The sequence below is a fragment of the Delphinapterus leucas genome, chromosome 6 (genome assembly GCF_059928025.1).
Source record: "Delphinapterus leucas isolate spDelLeu-1000000601 "Yukka" chromosome 6, BTC_Dleu_Yukka2, whole genome shotgun sequence".
Classification (NCBI taxonomy): Eukaryota; Metazoa; Chordata; class Mammalia; order Artiodactyla; family Monodontidae; genus Delphinapterus; species Delphinapterus leucas.
In genome coordinates, this window is record NC_143134.1 from 44,682,119 (window position 1) to 44,699,802 (window position 17,684).

The 17,684-nt window shown below is 51.6% G+C and overlaps 1 protein-coding gene and 1 non-coding gene across 15 annotated transcripts in view; both read left to right on the forward strand.

Annotated features, from left to right (window-relative positions):
- UBAP2 (ubiquitin associated protein 2) overlaps positions 1-16,891 on the forward strand; it is a 116,868-nt gene extending 99,977 nt beyond the window's left edge. For 7 of the 14 annotated variants that reach the window (XM_089912503.1, XM_089912504.1, XM_022551656.3 and 4 more), the window contains 14 exons: positions 3,243-3,282; positions 5,381-5,564; positions 6,470-6,539; positions 8,288-8,413; positions 10,706-10,901; positions 11,669-11,760; positions 11,925-11,972; positions 14,335-14,413; positions 14,634-14,842; positions 15,113-15,212; positions 15,297-15,404; positions 15,549-15,616; positions 15,696-15,875; positions 15,957-16,891. In XM_089912503.1, coding sequence (XP_089768629.1) covers positions 3,243-3,282; positions 5,381-5,564; positions 6,470-6,539; positions 8,288-8,413; positions 10,706-10,901; positions 11,669-11,760; positions 11,925-11,972; positions 14,335-14,413; positions 14,634-14,842; positions 15,113-15,212; positions 15,297-15,404; positions 15,549-15,616; positions 15,696-15,875; positions 15,957-16,052 — 1,596 coding nt within the window. In that variant the 3' untranslated portion in view covers positions 16,053-16,891. Of the gene's footprint in view, positions 1-3,242; positions 3,283-5,380; positions 5,565-6,469; positions 6,540-6,693; positions 7,278-8,287; positions 8,414-10,705; positions 10,902-11,668; positions 11,761-11,924; positions 11,973-14,334; positions 14,414-14,633; positions 14,843-15,112; positions 15,213-15,296; positions 15,405-15,548; positions 15,617-15,695; positions 15,876-15,956 lie in introns of those variants that run through there. The other 7 variants (XM_089912502.1, XM_089912505.1, XM_022551658.3 and 4 more) reach the window with 3 other exon arrangements.
- Positions 4,652-4,733, forward strand: LOC115803869 (small nucleolar RNA SNORD121A). The gene has a single exon (XR_004024662.1). It is a non-coding gene; the product is annotated as a small nucleolar RNA SNORD121A (small nucleolar RNA).
- Positions 16,892-17,684: the final 793 nt, after the last annotated feature.

Sequence of the window (17,684 nt, forward strand, 5' to 3'; positions counted from 1 at the left end):
CCATTTCTCTAGGGGTGGGGAGTTCCTTCATCAGCCCCTGTGGGCCTTTTCTGTTGAGTTTGTTTAGATTCTCCAGGGACTGTTCTTCTAGTCTCTTCCCTGTAGGGCCTATACCTGTCTGTTAGTGTCTTAAGAGCCTAGTGCAGACAGAAGGCTGCCGTTGGAATAATTTGTTTTGTCTGCATTGACTTAATCTGTGTTTTTTTAATAGTACTCCTTGCCATGTGTTACCCTCTTGATGAAGTTTAGAGCCTGTGGGAGAAGGTGGAAGGGGGCATTCGCCCTGCTGTACAGAGTTTAAAACATTTCTCCTATGTTTAGCCCTACCTGCATACCCACTTCCAAAGTTATGTGATATATATAAGTACTGAGTTGCTTGGTGTGGTTCTTTGGTATCAGTTGAGTGGTTTTCTGGTTTTCCCTACTAGTTGCTTATGATTTGGCTTTACCCGGTCAGCTAAGTCATAGTTACTCTCTGGCATCTGCTTTCTACTGTACAAAATTTTGTTGCTCTCATTTTCCACCTGTATTTGCCTTTCTTGGTTTACATATTTTTAAAAAGCCGTGTATTCTTCATATATCTTCTTTAAGAAGTTTATTTTTGTGATTTCCGACATGGCAACCACTAGCCACATGTAGTAGTTTATTTAAATTAAATACACAATTAAAAGTTTAGTTTTTCAGACACACCACATTTTAATGCTCACTGTCTAGATATGGTTAGTCACTACAATATAAGACCAAGCACACACAGACAGTATTTCCATTATTGCAGAATATCCTGTTCCCGGGCTTCCCTGGTGGCACAGTGGTTAAGAATCCGCCTGCCAATGCAGGGGACACAGGTTCAAGCCCTAGTCCGGGAAGATCCCACGTGCTGCGGAGCAGCAAAGCCCGTGCGCCACAACTACTGAGCCTGCACTCTAGAGCCCACGAGCCACAACTACTGAGCCTGCGTGCCACAGCTTCTGAAGCCCGCGTGCACCTAGAGCCCGTGCTCCGCAACAATAGAAGCCACTGCTATGAGGAGCCCACGCACCGCAGCAAAGAGTAGCCCCCGCTCACCACAACTAGAGACAGCCAGCGCGCAGCAACAAAGACCCAATGCAGCCAAAAATAAATAAATAATTAAAAAAATATATTCCGTTGCCTTGGAACGTGCTGGTCTATAGTTTCTAAACCATAAATCAGACTGTGTGCTTAAATCTGTCATCTCCATGACATCTCAGTTCCAGCTCTAACTTTACCTCTTGTTCTGCTTGTCTGTATCACTGTTCACCTCGTTTCTTGCTCAGCTAATTGAACCAGATTTCTGATCTCTCCCGATCATCTGATACTTTATTTTTGTTCCCACCATGCTTCTGCCTAGAATTTCCCCCATCCCAAATAATATGGCTCCTTTGTTGTGTCAATTTGTCCATTGTTTGTGGAGTGTTTTGGTTTTGTTTTTAATATTTTTTAATCGAAGTATAGTTAATTTACAATGTTGTGTTAGTTTCAGGTATACAGCAAAGTGATTCAGTTATACACATATATTCTTTTTTAGATTCTTTTCCATTATAGATTATTACAAGATATTAAATATAGTTCCTTGTGCTATACAGCAGGACCTTGTTGCTCCGTTGTTTGTATTTAAAAATGATTTTCTAGGGACTTCCCTGGTGATCCAGTGGCTAAGACTCCATGATGCCAATGTAGGGGCTCCGGGTTCAATCCCTGGTCAGGGAACTAGATCCCACATGCTTGCAACTAAGATACCGCATGCCCACAACTAAGACCCGGCACAGCCAAATAAATTAAAAAAATGATTTTCTAGGTGGGATGAAGTGTTCCTAAGTTATGATGGCAGCTGTTTCGTTCCCCTTTTCTATTTTTTTTGTCTGGTGTAGTTTTTTCTGTTTGTTTGTTTTTGCGGTATGTGGGCCTCTCACTGTTGTGGCCTCTCCCGTTGCGGAGCACAGGCTCCGGATGCGCAGCCTCAGCGGCCATGGCTCACGGGCCCAGCCGCTCTGCGGCATGTGGGATCTTCCCGGACCGGGGCATGAACCCGTGTCCCCTGCATCGGCAGGCAGACTCTCAACCACTGCGCCACCAGGGAAGCCCTCTGGTGTAGTTTTGAGGAGACTTTGTATGTCAGGGTTTGTGCTGTCTTGGCTGCACATGCTTGATGTCATGTGTATGTATTTACTGAATAGTGAACCCCTGTTGAGAGGGAGGCAAAAGAGTAGAACTTTGATTGCTCTCCACCCGTCTTTGTATATTGGTGTTTCCCTTTCTCTGACTTTAGTCTTTTAACTCGTTTTGTTTTTTCCTAGCAGTTCTGTTTTATTGTCTACATTTCTTGTAAATAAACTCATTGTTTTAAGACTAAAATGTGTTGTAAATTAAGATTTTATGAGCAGAAGTTGTACTGGATTTTGGTTAAGGCAGAGTCAAAAGCTATAAGGTTTGTCTTTTATTTTTAAGTAGTTTTGACATTTGTGAGAAGGTCACTTCCTCAGGTTCCTTCTCCCATCCAGGACCAGGGTCTGAGCCCTGTAGGTTCCAGTGTCAATCAGTCTTTGCCGGGTCTCCCCACCCAGTCTGTGGAATTAAAGTTTTCCTTGTGAGGATGCCTCCTTCTGTGAGAAGGTTCCAGTGAAGTGCTTTATGGTTAACTCAAACCAGTTGTTTTCAGATTCTGTTCTTTTTGGGACTGACTACCAAACAGTCCTAACTCACTCTTTCCCCACCCAGTTCAGAAAAAAACGTGTTTCAAAGTAACGTCTTTCTCTGAGAACCATTTTGTTAATAATATAAAATATGATAATTCCTTGTATGAAAGTTATCTTTGTTATAATTTGGAAACATTTTCTTTCTTGTATGGGGGGTACTCAGGAGACAGAATGTGCTTGAGACAGGAAGGCTTGTGGAGATTTCAATATAATGAGAATTCCTAAGTCCTTCCTATGGCTTAATAATTTTTAGGACTGTTTCATTGCTTCCTGTGCTTTTGGTCTTATGTTTTATCCTTGTTACTTCCTTAAATACCCAGTTTGTTTTAAAAAAAATGTCAGCTTGTTGAGATTTATTAAGAATTTGTTGTATTGCCTCTCCTTTTATTAAGAAACAAAACAAAATAGGCCATAGTTCTTTGCTTAATTCATAATGCTTCATATGTTTGTGGCTAAATCCCGTAGAAAGTCATCTAGGTTGTCATTTGATTCTGCGGGTTTACTTACTTTCTTTTCTCTTTCTTACAGAATGGACATGGTGGTAGTCGAAGTCAGCAGACAGTAGACAGTAAGTATATGAGCTAACTATTCTTGTCGTGGCTGGTGGAAACCACAGACAGAAAAAGAGCGTAGCTAATGTGATGGGAAAACGATTGGCCAATGGCTAATTCTGCAAAAATAGTCCTTCTACATTTTTTCTGAGAGCTGTGTCTGATCCATCGTTGGCATCATTTCTTTGCGTTTAGAGTTTAGCTAGAGATTCCCCGTGACCAGGTTGGAGCTGATGGTATTATTAGAAATGTTATATCCACAGCAAGAAGGAGGTATTGTGTTATTCTGCCCTTGTCAGACTGCACCCCCAAGTGTAGAGTGTAGGCTGGATTTAAAAGATGCTTTGCTCAGAGGCCCAGGTTCCAGGATGCTCGGAGGGCTCTCACTTCAATAATGTGAAAGACATTTCAAGCAGAAATTGGCATGCTAGTTCAGGAAAGACATTGTGAGGAAGAGAGATAAAATGTTGCTCACTATAAACACTTGGCAGAAAAGGAAGGGGCCCTCCACATCCAGCACAGCTCAGTGATCACTGGAGATAGTGTAGGTGAATCCCCGTTAGTTGTTTCCTTTGTTCTTAGCTAATTTATCTATGGTTATGATCATAGTCTAAAATGAAACTGATTTTCATTCATCATTCAGTAAAGCAAATGGGTATCCACTTTCGGTATGGAAGTCAAAAAGACCCTCTTTATTTAGGAATTTTTGGAGAGTGGCCATGGGATTTTGCCAGACCAGGAGTGGGCCTCAGTTGGAATTGAAATGACACATGTGATAACGTGGGTAGCTCTGAGAACATTGGATGTCACAGGAAGTGTGAATTCCACAAGCCGTAGTGGGAAGTTTCTTTTGTCCAGGCATGGGCTCGAGAGCACATAGAGGTGTACTGGAGATTTTAAGTGAGATAATGAGATGTGAAATGTCCGTAAAACATAGTGCACGTTTTAGATAGGTTTTTATGTCCTGTGCTCTCTTCTCCAACCGTCTCTCTCTCTCTCTCTCTCTCTCTTTCTCTCTTTCTTTCTCTCTCTGTCTCACACACACACACACACACACATACACACTCAAATTCATACAAACACACGTTCTTTGAGAGGCTTTCTGTGAACCTGTCATTAACATGATCCGACACTCAGGGAGGTGAGTTTGGGGCCAGGGACATCTATGGTGTGTTTATCTAGTTTCTGTAAGAACAGGTGTCATTTGGGGAAGGACTGTGAGTAAAAAGCAAGCCTCAGGGTTGTGAAGACCACTCTTAAGAACTGACTGTGCTGTGTTGCCCTGTTGCTGTCTGTTCTGGTTTTCGAGCGATCCTCCATTTAGAGACTAGTGTGTGTCCCCTGGACTCCCAGGGCCTCCCGAGGAAAGGTGCTGCCTCCTCCTAACTGGAAAAGACAATGATGCTTTATTCCCAAGCACATATCTGAGTTGTATGTGTGGATGGCACTAAAACTGAGTCTTTTCTGCAGCTAGGATTGATCGCATTCATGCTCTTCTGAAAGCCTAACGCGTGCGTTTGTGTGCTCTGAGGTCTGTTCTGTTCAAGCACACGCGAAGGAAGTGCTCACTGCGCTTTTGAAAGTAGGTGTGGACAGCAGGGGTGTCTTCTGCAGATTTTAGGCCTGTGTAGCTCTCCACAGTGTATGTACCCTGGGCTATCAACCCCTTCCTGCCCTAAACTGTCTGTGACCTTTCACAAGGTCAGCCTGATTTGATAGAAGCAGACCTAACCCCTGGGTGGTTCGCCTACCAGATTTTCACTGTCCCTTGCTGTGCTCATGTTGTAACTGTATTTGTCAAACTTAGAGCCTCTTTCCCTTTCTGGGTGTGGCTCAGGGTCGGGTCCCTTTAGCTGGGAGGAGTATGTTCACCCCAGAGGGGCTGTGTATGCTGGTAAAGATGTCATTTCTCTCCTTGCCTGGGGCCTGTGTTCTGACAGTCCTCTCCATAGTCACAGCAGACAGAGAAGGGCCTACCTGTGGCATGCTTGTGCATTTTCCCCGGGGGTGTAACTTTGTATATGTCTCAACTGAGCCTGATGTGTCACAAAACATTGAGCGTATTTCTGATACTTAACGGTTGGTTCTGGTGCTAAACAGATCTGTTTCTTACAGCTCCTTCATCTGTTCCAGCTCCAAAGACAACAGACCCTCCCTCCGCCCTCCCATCCGTGGGCTCCCTGCCCAGCACCACCTCCTGCACTCAGCTTCTGCCCTCTGTACCCCAGCACACTGCCGCTCTGCCCTCCTTGTCCCAGCCTGGTGACCTGTCCAGCAGCCCCCTCTCTCAGCTTAGCAGGTATGTGGATAATACAGGCCCAGAGTCCGAGGCACACGGGGGCGAAGTCCTGGAGCCCTTCTACATGGCTGTTCCCATGAGCAGAACACACTGTTGCTCCCTGCATGATGTCCTGGCCTTTTGCAGTAAGGCTGCAGCGTAGGTGGCTGGGTAGGGTCTCACAGGCATCGAGTGTGAAAGCCTTGCTGGCCTGTAATGCCCCTGCTGTCACAGAGCCCTGGGTCCCCTGGGAATCAGGTGGGTCCAAGGGGTCACTGCTACTCTTCTTCAGCCCTCAGGAGGGTGCCCCGAACCTTGTCTCTCCTCCGCATTCTGGGCCCCGTTGCTGTGATGTGGGGTGAGAGTGCTGGGGGTTTTCTGAGCAGGTCACTGCCTCGCACTTGTCGTGGTGTCAGAGATCAAGTTATCAGAACAGGGTGCAGGAGAATGGTATTTGTCTGGTCCTTACCCGGTCTTCTGAGTAGACTTCTCCTCTTTCCTCCTGTAGCCAGGAACAAAAGCATTTGGTTTGAGTTCTGCATTTGATGGGAATTCAAGCTCTGTCTCTGGCATGTGGGGTTGAACATAGGAACTTTCTTCCCTCACACACAAATTTAATGCGGTCTCTGGGGCTGGCCGTGTTCTTAGTGCAATCCTGTTCTTAGCATTTACAGTCTGCAGAGCAAATGGTTAGAGTTGTCTGAGCTGGCTCTGTAGCTTTCCTAGGGCAGGATGTCCCAGATCCTCATGGTGAGTGACCCTTTAGATCATTTCTAACCACAGAGCACCTGGACTGGGTTCCAAGGCCACATGGAAGGAAGGATGTGAAGGGATGGGCAAGCTCGTGTGCAGCCCTCCTAGACGCGTGGGTCCCTCGGGTGGAGTGCTGGGGGGGTGCACACGTGGGGCTCTGCCTTGTCTTCCAGCTCTCTCTCCGGCCACCAGAGCAGCCTCTCCTCTGCGCACACGGTGCTCTCCACCAACACGTCACACACGGTAAGTGTTTTCCTTGCTCCCTCGCCCAGCACCCTGCTTAGCCAGCTTGGAGCTTAGTCATGTGCAGGTGGGGCTTTAGTTTGTGGATTTTAAATGTCTGAAATACTCTAATAGGTTGGCTGTAATGTCTCCATCTAGGTACATGGTTTGAACAGATGATTTCCTAGGCAACATGGAGGACATCTTGCTTCCTAAGTCCATGTCTCTGTGGAAGAATTGGTTCTCCATACCTGATAGATGATTGGCAGGGCTGTCAGGTGGTGAATTTGCTCCCAAGAACTCACTGAGCTCCCTGTTCATGATAGGAGACCTTTCTACCTGGCAGGGTTGGTTTCATTTGCTGGAGCTTCTTATGTTGAGGTCTTTGCAAGTTTTGTAGAGGAAAGTAGACTCGTTGCTAACTTCCGCGTGGGCTCTACTAAAAGTCAAGTTTAATCAAGAGCAGTGTTCCTGGGGAATGCTCTGTTACTTTGTGAAGCCCACTGTAGGGAGAGTGCTTGAAAGGAAAGGGAGAGCTCTGAGACTGACAGCCCAGTCAGTGTAACTGCATTCCAGGTTGCTGGTGGTCGTGGAGACTTCACTCTTGCCATCTCAGGCCATCTTCCCCAGCTCAGAGGCAGAGGCTTTGGGAAGGTTGCTGTTGAAGAAGGAAGTGTGGGTGTGGAGAGGCAAGAGTGGAAGCACAAGCGGGCGAGTGTCCTGGTGCGCTGAAGAGTGACCTAGATGGTGGTTGCTGAGGTGCGGCTTCTGAGCTGTGGAGCTGGGAGCGTGGTCTTGGGTAGGACTCGGTCTAGACCGAGCGGACTGAGGGCTGGCAGCCAGGCTGTGCAAGGAGGCAGGGCAGCGGGCGGGTGTTGTGCTAGCAGCCGGGGAGGCTGGAACGTGGAAGGAAAGGTGCCTGGAGAGAGCACAGTGTCCCTCTCCTGGGAGACAGCAGGCTTCCACAAGGTGGAAGTAGATGGTTCCTCAAGTAGGGAAGGAAGTTTTGGGTGCAGATGAACGGGAGAGTCGGGAAACTGGGGGAAATTGGTTTCCTCTGAAGAAGTCGAATCTTTCGCTGTAGAATGAAGCAATGGAAAAGATTCAGGTCCTATCCTTTATCAGGACCTGGCTAACATCGTGGCTTTCATACTCTAGCTTTCCAAGTGAAATCAGTTTACACATAATTCTTTGTCTTAAAACACATAGATCACTGTCTTCATAGCAGAGATTGGTGTGAATATCTCTGCCCTTGGAGTAAGTTGCCCACCAGCCAGTGCCTCCTGTTTGGCCAGTGGGAGCCCTGAGATGTCCCCTTTGTGAGCCCTGCAGAGCTGGCCCCCTGTTCCGGGCACTGTGTGTTGGAGCCCAGAGCTCTTGCCCTCATGGGTTAGCTGCATGCACTCTGTGTCTTAGCAGGAAACCCCAAATCTTACAGTCCCAATGGCCACAGCCAGAATCACCTAGTACAATTGCTAACGTCGTCACAGATTCAATAACGAAAGACATAAAAAGATATATACTGAAAAGTTTTTGTCTCTTTTCTACTTGGTTGTACCCCTTTCCCTACTATTTTCTTGATCCTCTAGTTTGTATTTTATAAGCCCATAAAATGCATACATAGTAGTTTTCCTTCTGCCCTTTTGCTTTTCCTGTAATATAAATGGGAGTATTCTCTACATAGTGTCCTTTATCTTTTTCCCTCACTTAACAGTGTATCTTCAGGAGGTTTCTGTGTTGAATCAGAGTTCTTTGTTCTTTTTTCACAGCCCTGCTGCATTACATTATTTAATCAGGCCTCCTCTGATGGAACTTTAGGGCCATTTTCAGTCTTGATACCTTGGAAATACTGTGGGTTCAGTTATAGACCACCACCGTGGGAATATTGTGGGAAAGTGAGTCATATGTCTTTTGATTTCTTAGTGCGTATAAGTTTTGTTTACACTATACTGTAGTCTGTTAAGGTGTGCAATAACATGTCTACAAAAACAACATACATATCTTAATTAAAAATGCTAGCCATCACTTGAGCCTTGAGCAAGTTGTAATCTTTTTGCATTTGTAACATCAGAGGTCACTGATCATTATAGCAAATATAATAATGAAAAGACTTGAAATATTGTGAGAATTACCAAAATGTGATGCAGAGAGAGGAAGTGAGCCAATGCTGTTGGAAAAATGGTGCTGATAGACTTTCTTGACCCAGGGTTGCCTCAGACCCTCACTTTGTAAGAAATGCAGTATCTGAGAAGCACAAGAACATGAGATGTGCCTGTACAAACAATGGTGTATAACCTTTTGCACATGTTTCACGTGTGCAGCTGTGTCTAGAGGGTAAACCCTGGAGGTGGAATTGCTAGGCATTTGTCATTTTATACAAATTGCTCTGCATAGTGATTTTAACCCACTTAGATCTCACTGGCAAAGAATGAAATGTCCTCTTTCCCCACATCCTCCTGAAATGATGTTACCAAATATTTGTATTTTTCCAATGTGTTAATAGAAAAATGACCTGTCAGTATAGTGTTTAATCGAAAGAGCTTGAACATCTATTTTATATATTGGAAAGCCATTAATTTCTTTTGGAGTGAGCTGTTTACATTTTTCATTTTCCTGTCAGGTCTGTGGTCTTTATTTCTGTAGTTGGGAGACTTAGTAGGTAGCCCTTTGTGATGGGAAGTGCAAATATTTTTCCTAGGTTTGTCATTTTATGAATTGATTTTTGAATAGTCGGATATATCATAGTCTGTCACAGCCAGGTCTTTCCTACCTTGTCTGTAAAGGAAATCTAGTGTATTCTCCTGCCCTTCGTGTTCTGTGGAAGGTTTGGTGCAGCTGTGCTTTTCTGGGCCCATCTGAGGGGCTGAGTGGCAGCCCCGTCGGATGGTCCGAGCAAGCCAGCAACTTGTCTTCCTCACAGATTTGAGAGGTGAGGGGGCAGATACAGGAACGCCGCCAGGGTCCACTGAAGGCAGGAGAGGCTTGCTGGATGACTCTGGAGTTCCCGTGGATTCCCCGTACTCCCCAGTCTGGGAATGTTCTTTTTTTTTCTTTTTCTTTTTTTAATCCTGTGGTTGAAAGGTTGTGCGGCCAGTGCCACCATCACAGTGCTGTGGTCAGAGCCGTTCCTGATCCTGTGGCGGGTGCCCTTGGCTCCACGCAGGGGGCCGTGGAATGGGTGCTGGGCAGCCCTGGCCCTACCCTGGGCTCTCGTCTTCCTGGTTCTCTCTGTCCATCTAGGCGGAAGGGGCAGGAGTCCCGAGGAGCCCCAGAAGACCATAATTTCAGCGGTCTTCACTTGCTGAGCCGATTCTGGATACTAGGGCTCGGGTGGGCAGGGCGGCCCGCGGGGCTGGGACCCGCACGGCGCCGTCTGTGCCGTGGAAAGCAGAGCACACGGTGGCCCCCTTTCTCCTGGTACTTCGCTTCTTCAGCTTCCCCTCCAGGAGTTTCCCGGCTTCTTTGTCGTGCACAAGTTCTGATTTGGAGGCTGGTCTCAGTCTTACAGAGCCTTTTCCTCCCTCTTTGACCCTTGCTTTGCCCAGCCAGGTGTATCTCTTCCACCCACCCCTCAGCCCCTGAAACCCTTCCTGATGCCTCGTTTACTAGCAGCTGGGCAGGACCCTTGGCACTCAGGCTCTTCACAGCTTTCTGCTAGGCTTTGCCCTTCTTTCCTCGGTGGCTCTTGTCGGGCAGGCCTAGGGCCGGGCTGGGCCCTGCTTGGTAGTCCCTGGTGACCCACAAAGTGTCACCAGATCCTGGAGCAAAGGCCTCTCTTGGCCACCTGTGACTTCAGGTCGGAGGAGCCAGGAAGGCTCTGACTTGGGTTGGGCTGCTTGTGGCCGCAGGCTCGACTCTGCTGAGGTTCCTTGCTTTTCTGTGAGGTGGCTTTTCACCTCATATTGAGATGCTCTGTGCTTATCTGTGTCTGTGCTTTGTTTCACTTACCAAAGCCTGAGCAACTTTAATGATTTTTTAGGGGGTTTTTTGGTCATAAATCTCCATTTTAATGGTCTTGAAAGCTCAGCTGATGAGTTGTGTCCCAGTGGCCTAATGTGGCTGCAGTGTGAGAGGCCACGGTGAGCACACTGGTCCATCTGAGACTGCGGGCACACAGGCCAGGCCGGTTCTTGTGCACTCTTGTGCTTTGCCCCCAGATCCATGTGTCCTGGCTTTTGTCTTGCCAGCATGCCGGCGTGGAGAGCGCCCCTTCCCTCCAGTCCTCAGCCACCTTCTCAACGGCAGCAACCTGTGCCTCGAGTGCCGCGTCCTCAGGGCTCAGCCTGCCAAGCAGCATGAACACGGTCAACAGCCTCTGCCTGGGCGGTACCGCTGTGAGTGCCCCCAGCAGCAGTGCCAGGGCCACGCCCTTGGTGACCTCAGGTGTGTGCCCCCCGGGGCCTTTCCAGCTCCCCCGGGAGGAGGCCGAGGCGGGCAGGCCTGGGGGGGTCCACGAGCGTCGGAAGCTCACAGTCTCCCTCCGGCTGTGCCGCCACTTGCTTGTCATCTTTGTTCCACTCACCTCTTGAGGCCGGATCTTCCAGAGCTAATGTGGGGGCCAGGTTCTGGGTGATTCTGAAATCAGTGTCTGGGGGCACGCTCCCCTGGGCAGATCCCTGGCAGCCTTTGTGCTCGTAGCTCCCCATTCTTTTCTGTCCTCGCTCATCCCTGGAGCTGAGATGACGGAGCAGCTCTCGTGGGCTCTTATGCTCTTGCTGTGACTGCCTGGCAGCCAGACCCGGGCGGTGTGTGGGCCCAGCAGACTGTGGTTTGGTAGCGACTGCCCGCCCGCCTCTGGCCCAGCTGTGCCTCTCCTGGCGCTGCCCGGCCTGCTTTGTTCTGAGGGGCAGGTGGCTCCTGCTGCTCAGGCCCTCTCGGCGCAGTGCGGCCTTCAGGAGAGGGTGGCGGCGTTTTGTGCCGCAGGGCGCGGACCCCTCTGGCAACACAGCCTGGGTGTGGTGGCACGTGCTCTGTCTCCCCCGCCCCCTAGCATGGCTTCCGTTTCTCTCGGCTGCTGCCCTCCCCTCTTGCCCGTGGCCTCGTCTGGGACGGCACCGTGACAGTGGGCTCGACACCCGCCGTGCCCACAGTACCTGAGGAATCTCGCCCTTGTGGTGGCCCCTTCACTCCATTTGAGTTTGCCTTCACAGGCAAAGCGCCCCCCAGCCTGCCCCAGGGGGCGCCTCCCCTGCTGCACAGCCAGTACCTCGTGGGCCCCGGAGGACTGCTTCCTGCCTACCCGGTGAGCGCACGTGGGGCTCTGGGCCGGCCCCCGGCAGGACCTGGGGGCCTTGGGTTGCTGCTGCTCCTTCCCTGAGCCCACCTCTGCCGCTCGGATCCCGGGCGTTTCTCCAGCTAGACTCCGTCAAGGCAGGGCATCTAACAGCCTTTTTGGTCCTCACACAGGTTTATGGCTATGACGAGCTCCAGATGCTGCAGTCGCGGCTGCCAATGGTGAGTGGGATTTGGGCTGGTGGCCGGGGGGATTCAGACTCTGAGTCTCGCGAATCTCACCCGCGCGGCCGTGACTGCTACCCTCTCTGGCCTTCAGGACACTCGGCCTGAGGACTTCCCTCAGCACCACAGCTGAGAAAGCTGCTTCCATTTGGTGGTTGTGTCTGCTGCACCTACAGCCTGGGCACTCGAGCGTCCTGCGCTCGTGCCTGGGGATCTTGAAGATCATTGGGACCTGGCGCCCCAGTAGGCAGTGTCCCTACCAAACGTGGGTCCTTCTCTTCCCTCAAGTTCCACCCCTCCCCCCACCAAAACAAACAGGACGTGGCGCTGCTTACGTGCCCCTAGACTTTTTATAAAAAAGTCCTCTCCGAAGTACCATCTAGTGTTTGTGGCTTCTGAAGTGGCCATTGGTGATGCTCGTGATGGCAGCTTTGTTCTTCTGAGTGAGTGGCTGGAGCCAGCAGTCTTCAAGGGCCCTTCTGGGTTTAGCCTGCCATCCCGTGTATAAGAACGCTGGCCCCAGGATCTCTCTGGTTGCTGCAGTCTCACTCTGAGGGCAGCATTGCCTCTTTATTCTGGCCCTTGCTACCAGGATGAAGCACTGGGCCTTCTCTGGGATGGCCACGTGAGCAGGACTGCAGTGCAGAAGAGGTACAGGACGAGGCACGCTCCCTGCCCGGACAGCCTGCAGGCTCCTGTACCGCCACCCCCTTCTTGGTCTGGCGTTTCCCAGACTCCTGATCATTTGCAGCAGACCAGGGCATCTGTCACATTGTCTGGGAGTAAATAGCTATTTGGACCCCGATGTCAACTCTCCTGGGTATGGTCTTTCCTTTTCCCCAAGTGAAGGTGAGGTGTCCTTCCTCAGACTCCTCTCCACTGGTGTTAGCCCCTCTTGGGCTGGCCACAGAGAGCTCAGGGAGCTGCAGGCACCACCTCTACCTCCCAGGCCCCAGTGGCTGATGCTCGTGTCTCTCAGAAGACCCTTTCATCTGCTTGGAATGTTTCCATAGGTTGGTAGATGGGCAGCTCTTCCCCAGTGTGCAAACCAGCAGCCAATCACACTACTGCTCAAGGGGCCTGCGGGACTTTCCAGCTGCTGCCCATGTCCCTGGAGGGCCCAGAAGGATATTGAGGACATGATGACAGATTTCTAGAGTGGAAAACAGAACTTAGGGTTTCTGGGGATGCCTTAAGCCCTAGGGCTTTGCAGGGAAACCAGAAGTAGCCCTAGTCCCCCTGACACTCAGGAAACCTTGCAGCCAGGAGCCCCAGGGCATCAGAGATGCAATGCAGGAGGTGGTCCTGAATGAGTCGGAAGGTGGTGCCTGGTTGGGCCCCTAGGAATGACTCAGTGGGATTCTAGCCCTGGGAATCATCCTGGGCTGCTTCATATTCCTTCAATCTTTTTGTGCCTTAGAGCCTGCCTTTTGAGATGCATTTCTTTCATTTTCCCCTTCGGTCATTTCTTAGATTCTGATACTTTTGTGCCTCATTTCCACCTTTGGATTTTCTTGTGTCAAAGAGCTCCCCCTCCTGGGCTTCCTCCAGGCCTGTCCCCGCTTGTGCTCTACTAACTGTGCTTTTCTAGCCCTGCCTTCTGTTGTGGCTCTGGTCTGAGGGTGCCGTGGATTTCCTGGAGGTGTCCGGGAGATGGGGCCAAAGGAGGCTGTAGGTGCCTTTCCTAGACACTGCTGCCCACGAGGAAAGCAGGAGGGATTTCCCTCGGCTCAGAGGACCGGGGTGCAGTATGTCCAGGGCTGGCAGAGCCCTGGGCGGTGAGTGAGGGTCAGGGCAGGCCTCCTCTTCTTCATAGAGCTCCACTGTGTTTTGCCTCAGCATCCACGCTTGTCCTGACTCCTGTGCAATGTCAGCGTTGCCAGGGCAGAGTGGGTGGTCTCTCCTAGCTCAGGACCTGACTCCTGTTAAACCCTTTTGGCCCCTCCTCCTCCTCAGGTTTCTCCTTGTCCTGTTAACTTTCCTAGCTTTCCTTCAGAATCCCTCTCACTGGAGAAGCCAGTAGAGTTGGTTTGGCCCATGACATTCACCAGCATCCATCTGTGATGTAGAATGGATGTGTGTGACTGGGCCTCCGCTGGCTCTGCCCGGGGAAGGCTGAGGGATCGGTCAGTGCGTCTACATGCTGTGTGCCTGCCACACTGCACAGCTCTGACCGGCACCATTTGTTTTGAATTCTTTGTGAGTGCTGCCCTCTGGTGGTGTGCCTGTGACGTCCCTGCGGTCTGGTAGGCCTGGGGAATGTGGCATTGCCTGGAGAACCCGTACTGCCTGCAGGTTCTGCTGCCCTGGGAGTGGGGTGAGGCTCTTGTGCTGACTGAACCTCTCTGGTCTCTCCTAGGATTACTATGGGATTCCTTTCGCTACACCCGCAGCCCTCGCCAGTCGAGATGGGAGCCTTGCTAATAATCCCTATTCAGGTTAGTCTTGTTCAGGGGGTTAGGCATGGGGGCGGAGTGGTCATCGGACTGGCCTGTGGCTCATCCCGGGAGTCTGGAAACAGACGCAGAAGGGCTGCAGAGACCTACTGGCTTCCTGTTGTGCTGGCAGCCAGGCCTGTTCCTGTTCACAGGGACCAGTCTGGCTTTTTCCTGGCTGGATAGGGGGCAGTGACTGGATTCAGTGCCCCGTTTCTCCCAGGTGATGTCACAAAGTTTGGCCGAGGAGACTCTGCGTCCCCTGCACCTGCCACCACCCTGGCTCAGCCCCAGCAGAGCCAGTCCCAGGCCCCCCACCACACAGCCCAGCAGCCCTTTCTGAACCCTGCCCTGCCACCTGGCTACAGCTACACTGGCCTCCCCTACTATACAGGCGTACCCAGTGCCTTCCAGTATGGGCCCACCGTGTTTGTGAGTATTCAGGGGGGTGTTACTCCAGCTCCAGGGAACAGAAGCAGGGAGGGAGGGACAGGTCCCCACTCAGAGTGTCACCTGGCCTTGAGGAATGAGTCCGGCTTGGGGGCGAGGTTCCTTTCCCATCTGTTTTGAGATCTAGCGTGTTGCGCTACTGAAGACACCTCCCTAGTGGTTTTGCCACCAACTGCCTGAGGCTAAGCTGGGGTGACCTGCTCCCCCAGCTCTGTCCCCCTACTGATGCCTTTCCTGCTTGCCTGCCACCAGGTCCCCCCGGCCTCAGCCAAGCAGCACGGTGTGAGCCTCAGCAGCCCCACCACCCCTTTCCAGCAGGCCAGTGGCTATGGCCAGCACAGCTACAGCGCAGGTGAGGGGTGCTTCCGCCACGGAGAGGCACGGGAAGGACAGGCTCACCTAGCTCACACGTGCCTCTTGTCCCTTGCCGTGCTAGGTTACGATGACGTGAGCCAGGGGGCGGCAGCGGGAGACTACACCAAGGGTGGCTATGGTGGATCATCGCAGGCACAGAGCAAGCCTGCAGGTTCTGGGCCTGGCAAAGGTAGGCCTTTCCAGGATTACGGCCCAGAGCAGTCGTCTCCTCCCCTGACTCCTTCTCAGGCGAGGCTGCCCCAGAGGGCCCCTGGAGCGGGGGGAGGCTGGCGCTGGGGCCAGCTGACGTGGGAACAGCCGCTTTTCCTTCTAGGAGTGTCGGCGTCTTCGAGCGGCCCCGGCCTCCCTGACGTGACTGGGTCCGTCTACAGCAAGACTCAGGTGAGGGAGGGCCGGCACTGGCGGGAGGGCTGGCAGAGTGCCGCCAAGCGAGCCTCACTGTCGTCTCTCTGCCCTGCAGACTTTCGACAGGCAGGGATTTCACGCAGGGACCCCACCACCGTTCAGCTTGCCCTCGGCCTTGGGCTCCCCTGGGCCCCTGGGCCCCGGTTACGCGCCCTCACCGCTCGTGCACGTCCTGCCCGCCCACCAGCAGCCTCACTCACAGCTGCTGCACCACCACCTCCCGCAGGACGCTCAGGTGAGCCCGGTGGAGCAGGCGGCCATCCTGCCCTGGGCTGGGGGCTCCGCTGCAGCCTTGACAGCCTTCTCTCCTCCTCAGAGCGGCTCCGGTCAGCGCAGCCAGCCCAGCTCCCTGCAGCCCAAGTCGCAAGCCTCCAAACCTGCCTACGGCAACTCTCCATACTGGACAAACTGAACCCTGAAGAGCTGGGGGGCCAGGGCGGGGCCTACCCCGGGCAGGAGAGCGCACACAGAGCCCGGCACCCTCCCCAGAGTTTCTGAGACGTGTAGCTGTGTCAGCCGAGCCTCTGTGGGGAGCCTGCCTCCCAGACTCCCTGTTGTATGTAATGTATTTATGTATGTATTTGTAAATGTGGTAGAAGGCTTGGGGGAGGGGGGAGCAACTGCTCCTCTCCCCACTCGAGCCCCTTCCTGCTGTAGCAGCAGCAGCCCCCTTCCCCCCTTCGGCCTTCAGGCCTTCTACAGAGCCCCCCGGTGGGCAGCGTCTGGAAGGGCTGGCTCGAGGCAGTTTGGGGACTGGGGTCAGGTACCAATGAAGAATCACGACTCATCTCGCTCCCTTGTAAACCATTCTTTGAGTTTTCGTCCCTGTGTAATTACTTTATCCCTTGCTTTTTGAGAAACTGGTCCTTTTGTCATCTGTCATGTTCCCCTCCCTCCAAACCTCGATCTGGGAATGGCAGAGAGATAGCCCTGCCCCCCCCCCCCCCCATAGAGGTGGCACCTGTTTGTCTCCACAGAGAGCTGGGGCTTCGGCTTCTGGTCTGGTCTTGTCCCCAGAGACTTGCCTTCCTCTGGCTGACCATTTTTAAAATAATCTGAATTTGCGCTCAGAGATACTCAGCCAGTCAGCTCCCCTTTAAAAAAAAAAAATCAAAGATATGCCTTCATCTCAGTGACAACATGTCTCCAAGCAAAGGCTCCTCTATTCCAGTCGTCCTGAGCCAGGTGGGCGACTGTTTCAGAGGTTTTCTCTTTTGCCCAAACTCCACCTAATAAAGTTCTGAGAGCATACTTTCTCTGTGTGGTGTGACTCAGGGAGAGCTCAGGGCAGAGACCATCTTCATTATGGTTCCAGGGACCCTGGACTTCACAGGGCTGAAGTAGAGCTCCCGTGGTCACAGGCTTCTGATAACAGGGTGTTAGGGCTTCAGTGGGTATTCCTTGCTTTGCTGGGCCCTTCTCTTGCCCCAAAACAATCAGCATTCAGGGAGGGAAAAGGTAAAGGACGCAGCTGACAAGGTAGCTAACCCTCCTGACAGGCAGTGCTTATCAACGGTTACCTTTGTTTTTCTTGCAACTCTGTAACAGACTTAGGGGACAAGGCGGTCTCTAAAAGGGTCTTGTCAACAGGATATTACGGTAGGGTAATTTCTCTTCCAAAGGAACAAAGGTAAGAACTCTTGAGAATACAGTTCCAGGCCTGTGAGAGAGTAAGTTTGCACAGCTAAACCTCTGCCCTTTGCTCTTCATCAACCAAATGCAATCTTGATTGACCGTCGAGGACCGTGGCGGGACAGATGACTAGTGAGCCAGGGTGGTGTGAAGTAGGTAAGTGGGTCCTGGGCTAAATACCTGCTCCAGAAAGTCCCAAGGAACCATTCACCTGGGGCCAGGATTCTGACTTCTCTTAAGCTCCTCCCTTCTGATTCCAGGCCACCAGTCCAGAAGGAACTGGGGCCGTAAAACTATCCATGTCTCCGCCAGGAGGCAGATCTCCATGCTTGTCTTGAGGCGCAGCCGTATTCCAGCCTGGCAGCTAGCTCAAGGCCTTGAGGTGTTGCCCGAGGCATTATAGCGTCCCGTT